The 6,318-nt window shown below is 37.9% G+C and overlaps 1 protein-coding gene across 4 annotated transcripts in view; it reads left to right on the plus strand.

Moving 5' to 3' along the window:
• PPFIA1 (PTPRF interacting protein alpha 1) overlaps nt 1-5,975 on the plus strand; it is a 53,186-nt gene extending 47,211 nt beyond the window's left edge. For 2 of the 4 annotated variants that reach the window (XM_053979461.1, XM_053979462.1), the window contains 3 exons: nt 823-988; nt 2,220-2,290; nt 3,560-5,975. In XM_053979461.1, coding sequence (XP_053835436.1) covers nt 823-988; nt 2,220-2,278 — 225 coding nt within the window. In that variant the 3' untranslated portion in view covers nt 2,279-2,290; nt 3,560-5,975. The remainder of the gene's footprint in view (nt 1-822; nt 989-2,219; nt 2,291-3,559) is intronic. The other 2 variants (XM_053979460.1, XM_053979463.1) reach the window with 1 other exon arrangement.
• Nucleotides 5,976-6,318: the final 343 nt, after the last annotated feature.

A 6,318-nucleotide genomic window follows, 5' to 3' on the forward strand; every position in this document is an offset into this window, starting at 1 on the left:
TAACTCCGTGCTGCCTCATCTTTGGTGCTGGTGGGATTTGATGTGGTAGCACATGTAGGCAAAAGTGTTCCAGATGGAGGCTGAAGTGACAAAACCCTTCTGTGGTTAACCAGCTCAGGAAACCAGTCTCAAAAACATTGGTGCTGGCATGAGGAAGAGGACAGGGGAAGGGGAAGCTCCTGACAGCTCTGTTCCCATGGGCATCTCTACCAAGGTTTTAACAACCCATCAGAAGGCGTTGATGGTTTTCTAAAGTATTTTCCTTGGAGATTTCAAACTGCAAAAGGAGCTTTAAGGGAACAGATGTTTGCTCTGTTCTACTGGCACCGGGCAGTTTGATCACGAAGATATCTTCAAATAATGTAGACACTTATCTCCTAATTGTACAAGGGAATAAATCTGAGGTAAAACAGCATTCAAAGGATTGAACTGGTTCTAAATGGGAAGCTGGCAAGTGGAGCTGCCCAGTGGGTATATTTGCATTGACACAATACTTTCTCTACCAAAAATGTTTTTGGAAGTGGAACTTAAACTGTATTTAGTAAGTGTAGCATTATATTTCTGAGTTGGGAATATTGCTTGAAAGATGCAGGTATATTAATGGGGGAAGCAAAATGCACATGGGTAATTAAATTGCATTTACCCAAGTGCTTAAGGAAAACCCTGCTTGGCAATGCAGCATTTAATACACTTACTTTTTATTTCCTCGCAATGACCTTTCTTCAGTGGTGATACACTTACTTAAGTTTGTCAGTAATCCTTTTAATGTCAGTAACAATCCCACACTTTTTGCACTGCTAATGTTGTTTGTCAATATGACAGGATGATGATAAGAGCTTTAGGAGAGCACCTTCGTGGAGAAAGAAGTTTAGACCAAAGGACATAAGAGGTTTAGCTGCTGGATCAGCAGAGACTCTTCCTGCAAATTTCAGAGTTACAGCCTCAATGTCTTCACCCTCTATGCAGCCAAAGAAGATGCAGATTGATGGTATTGATTTTGTATAATTTTAAGCATGATGTGCTTTTTTTGCCTGAGATTACAGGGGAATTAAGTCCAAATGACCTTTTTGTGGCATAAAAGCATCTGCCTTGTGCATGGTTGTATTTATAACACTGTGTTTAACCATAGGGTGCTTTGTCATTTCAGGAAGCTGTACTAGAGTGGACTTTCTTTTTTACATCACTGGAGTAACTAAATGAGAATCATAGCTAGAAATAAATGTAATGTAGGAAAGTAAAATGACAGCTTAGTAGGAGTCTTTTAATCACATGATGCATAATTTCTGATTAGCAGCAATTAGACCAATATGAAACCCCACTTCTGAAATGCAATAAAATGCATTCAAAAATGCTGTGAGTAAAGCCACTCAGATAATTTTGAGATGAGTAAAACCTCAGTAACAGGTGCATTACCCTCCCTGCAGTGGTCACTTCAGTTTTGACCATACTTGAAATCACTGTTTTATTCATTGCTTTGTACTTAATGATCTTTGGGTATATGTGTGCACACACAGATATGAGTTTAAAAAAAAACAAACCAACAAAAGCAAACCCCAGAAATCCCACCTGGAAGTGGAGGTTGATCACCTGTCACATGAGGGATCTTGTCTGTTTAAAAACCGTATCTGTAGCAACATAAGAATAAACTTTGACTTGAATTCAGTTTACAAAAAACACATAGAAACAAATATGAAATGGCTTTTATTGGAACAGACAGGGTGAGAACACAATCTGTTGGAATTGCCTCAGGTTCTGAAAACTCTTATTTATCCATAAAGCTCAAAAAAACAATTTTTGTATCTGATGCTACTCTCAGTAAGCTCTTCTAAATTTTAGATACTGTCACTAGCACAAAATATTTACCACAATTCATACGGAGAATTCTGTAAATGAAAGTAAGTTAAGTATTTACCATGTAAAATCACTTTCTTTTTGCAATATTAGACATTTACAAACTACATAAAGTAGTAAATAACTTAGAAAATCACCTTTGCCAATATCTCTGTGCTAGTTGACAAGCAGATCTTTTTTTAGAATTCTTTTTGTTAGCTCCTGGAACAAGAAGTGGTTAATATACAAACTGTAAAATAAATTGTAACCTTAGAGTTGGGTGAGTACCAAAGCTGTAATCACCCTTGCTGTGGAGGTTTTTTTTTTTTTGTTTTGAAAACTAACATGCATGCTGTGTTCTGCATGTCTTCCCATGCTTCTTGGAATAGGCAGTGTATCAGGAACACAAAGATTGGATTCTGCTACAGTAAGGACCTACTCCTGTTAAAGCCTTCTCCTGGTGAGTAAAGCTGATAGGAATAACACTGAAGCAGCTATTTATGAAATAAAACAGCAGGGATTTTCCTACAGTGGTTTTACACACTTAGAAAAGTCCAGGTTTTCAGGGTAGGTCATTATATTGGAAATCTCGAGTTTATTTCCTGCAATAAGACTGAGTGTTGAAATACTGGGTTTTGTTAGCACTGTGTTCCTCTGAGGTTTTTAAAACAGCTTCAAAAAGGAGCTATGCTGAACAGCACTGTAGAAAGTGTTGAAATCAAAGGCTGGATGAAGCACAGCTAGTGGAAGTTGTGGGGAGGGGGGAAGAGAATAAATTAGGGGTGAAAAGAAAATAATCCAGTGTGTGACACTGCAGCTCAGATTGTTGATCTCCGTAAGTCTTTTCTTGGTCAGAGTTGTCCCACTAAAGCATGCTTCAGTACTGAATTGTTACAGGGATAATTGCAATTTCCCAGTTCCTGGACACTGCATGCCACTGTGATTGCTTGGGCTGGCTGCTGGGATTTAGCTACCTGCAGCCTCTATTTGGGGAGCAGTGCTGCTGATAAAGAACAGCTTGATGTGTTGTAACACAAAATCCACATATTCTGGCTTGTGAAAGAGCTGTAGTCCTGTGTTTCTCCATGATCTGGAATGTTTCTGCAGCAGCCTCTGCTGTATTTTCTCGTGATTTTAAAAAATCAATTCAGTGGATCTTTTCCCCTCACTGATATCTTTGATGGACTGTAAATTGCCTGTCTTCTCTGCTTGCAGCTTCCTTCTTACTGGTAGCATCCCTTCCAACTCATGTATTTGTTTCCTCAAATTCAGAACCTTTCTGCATGTATGAGTTGAGTTCAAAAGAGTTCTTACATGTGGAATGCTGAGAGAGGAAACTCCTGCATGTAGCAGTTTGGACCACATGAGCATGTCAGTTCATAATCTCAGGGGCTCTCTTTAAAGTATTTTTAGTTGCAAGAAACCGAAGTTTTAAGTCTCTCCGCCAGATTCTCTTCCCTAGTTCAGGATTTTCTGTAGTCAGATGATGTGGGATGGAAATCCTCAAGGCAGAAACATTTGCCCTCATTGCTTTATTTGCATTGCAGCTGGAGATTGCAGGAGGCAATAAAATGATATCCAACCTGCATGGCAGTAATTCAGTGCATCACTGCTGCACTGCTGAGCTGTTTGTGACAATCTTGGAATGCAGTGGTGGTTAAAACCTGCTAATGGAATCTTCTGTGTTTTTTTTCTTTTTGTGTGTTGTTTTTGTTTGTTGTTTTTGCAGTTTACCCACACTATTTCTACCGGTGATATGCAGCATTTTGAACATTTGGAACCCTTAACCTGTTAATACTTGTTAAATGGACACTTTGAGATATTTTATTACAGAGTTTTTAATTAGCAAATAAATTCATGAGTACTATAGAGAAAATATTTTAGAATCTAAATGTTTCTTATATTTATGTGACTTGTCATTTATATAGTTACTTACTTTTTCTGTTTCTATTCAGTCTACAAATCAAATCATTGCTGATTTTTTCATTCTAATTTTAGTCTTTCCAACTGAATGTACTGTAATGCTTGTATGTATATGTCCCTATGAGCAATATAGGGTTTTTGTAAATTATGCAGTAACTGTAATTATCATTGTTTTTTAATAATGAAACTGAAGGTGAAAAGGATTTTAATACCTTTGTAAAAGTATCATGACACCAAGCAGTATATATTTTGTCTTTTGGAGCTCTTAGCTTAGATCTGAAAACAAGTCCAGCTTTTTTTCAGGTGAGCCTTTGTTGATGTAGGACGGACGGTACACGAGTGTTGTTGTTCTCAGAGCTGTACCTTTCCACGCAGCAGATGTGTCAAGTAGTGGCAATTCGTCTTTATTTAAAGTAGAACCGGACTGAAAAGCTGGGAGGAATTCCTAACCCTGCGGGACGCGTTGTAGGAGCAATTGCCTCAGTCCTAACACCCTTCTGCTGTGTTTGTGTAGCGACTCTTCGCAGTGACTGAAAACAAGCCATAAACCGAGGACTGTTTTTATTTTTGCTTTTCCTTCCCTGAGGAAGATAGACTTCATAATGATTCCTGGTTGTGAGCCACAGGCCACAGAGAGGTTTTTTTTGTCCTAGACCTTTTTGCTTGAAAACACTTGGTGGAAAGGTGCTGGTGGAACCAGTTTTAATGGACCAATCCTAAAGCACTGCAGCCTCCTGACAAATGAGTACTGAAAGATGAAGGTACAATGGCTGAAAACTAAAGCAGTGCATCTTCTAATAAAGGCCTTACTTTTCTTATGTAAGTCATCCTATGTGTTTTGTAAACTTGTTCTAAAGACTTGTCTGGACATTAATTTGGATGGTTGTAGCCATTTTGGACTGTATGAGTAGAAAATGTATCTGACATTGTAAATGGCATATTAAAAAGCCAGCAAGAATCTGTGCAGATGGTGCATTATTTATTATGCAACAATATATATAGCATGTCTTTTTTCTTTTGTTTTCCACATTTAACTTGCTTGTAAAACTGAAATTCATTGTTACTGTTCTGTTTTTCTATTAATCTTTTGTGTATTTTCAGATTATGTAACAATATGTACAGTCTACTTTTGAACTGTTTTTATCACAGTATTATTTATTGCTTTCAATAAAGTACTGATGCATTTTCCACTGCCAATAAAACACTATGGAAAAGCTAAGATCTAATTGTATGCAGGCAGACACTTTTGCAGTGAGTGGATATTGTCAATAAAGCATCTTAATGATTGTTTGTTGCCCTGTAGATCTGGTTTCAAATGATGACCTTTCTCCAGTAGCAAAAATATTCCATTAAATGTGACATTTTCTTTGGAATTGTTCAAGTTCACATGCATTAATATCAGTTTTCTGGAAAAAAATTGCTTTATTGCCTACTTCTGCTCATCATTAGAGCTATGATTTGCTTTTTAAAATAATAAACCAGACCTGACACACAACTTCAGTGTATTCTGGTCCACATGGTGAAGATGGAAATGCTGTCCTAGACAGCAGCAATAGTTGCTTTGGTAATAAAATGAAATCATGGCCATAGTGATATTTGGGGAGAAACATAGGAGTTGAGGGAACCAGTGCAAAATGGGGTCACATAGGGCTGTTCATGTCAATTTTGATATATTTGTAAACCATTTCATTGAGTAGAAGGCAGAGGGATAAAGTTGCAGATTAGTGAAAGGAGTAGTGAAGCATATTTCATCATGTCCTCCAGATCAACAGCAGGATGTGGAACGCCTGGAGAAACACTGCCATGGATGCTCTAAACCTTGTTCAGTGATGCATCTCTGTTTGTCTGGCTTGTCTGTACGAGTTGCTGTCTGTTCATTTGCAGTCTCTTTTATATTCTCAAAGAATCTATCTTTCTAGAAAAAAAACCTAAAATGGAACTGCAGAAGGAAATCCTGACTCACTGCTCAGCTAAACTTTGCTGTTTAGAGAAACCTTGCCTAGGCGTTGCTGGTCACTGATGTGAGTGATAGTAGGTGTTCAAAGTCATGTATTGTTGTTTCTCAAAAGTGAAACCAATGCGGGATAGACTTGTAAAATGTGAACAGAAAATGCGTTTATTATTTTGAGGCTGTAAAACCTTAACTGTTATGGAACAATGGAACTGACATGAGAGGTAGAATAAATGAGTGAAATGGCGAAAGCTTTCACAAACTGGCAAAACTGTGTGTGCTGACTTCCTTCTGAGTTACACAGCAGAGCTGTGCTGGAGAGATCCAGAAAAACATGTCTTGTTCAATTGTAATAACTCCCACACACCCTGCTGAAAGAAAACCGTGCATGTGGAAAAGGCACCTGGGTCTGTTACAGTGATCTTTAGATAATGCTTGATAAAATACAATGCTTTGTAAATTGCCAAATGTCTTTAAAGGCTTCAGTTGGAAAGAGGCCTGTAAAAATTAAACTATGCATCCTGTCTGCGTGCTTCAGAATTATCTGAGTGAACTTTAAACTTGCAATTTTTGCATGCTTAAAGGACAGGGACTCTCAAAACAGATGTTTTAAC

Source organism: Vidua macroura, chromosome 6 (assembly GCF_024509145.1).
Source record: "Vidua macroura isolate BioBank_ID:100142 chromosome 6, ASM2450914v1, whole genome shotgun sequence".
Taxonomy (NCBI): Eukaryota; Metazoa; Chordata; class Aves; order Passeriformes; family Viduidae; genus Vidua; species Vidua macroura.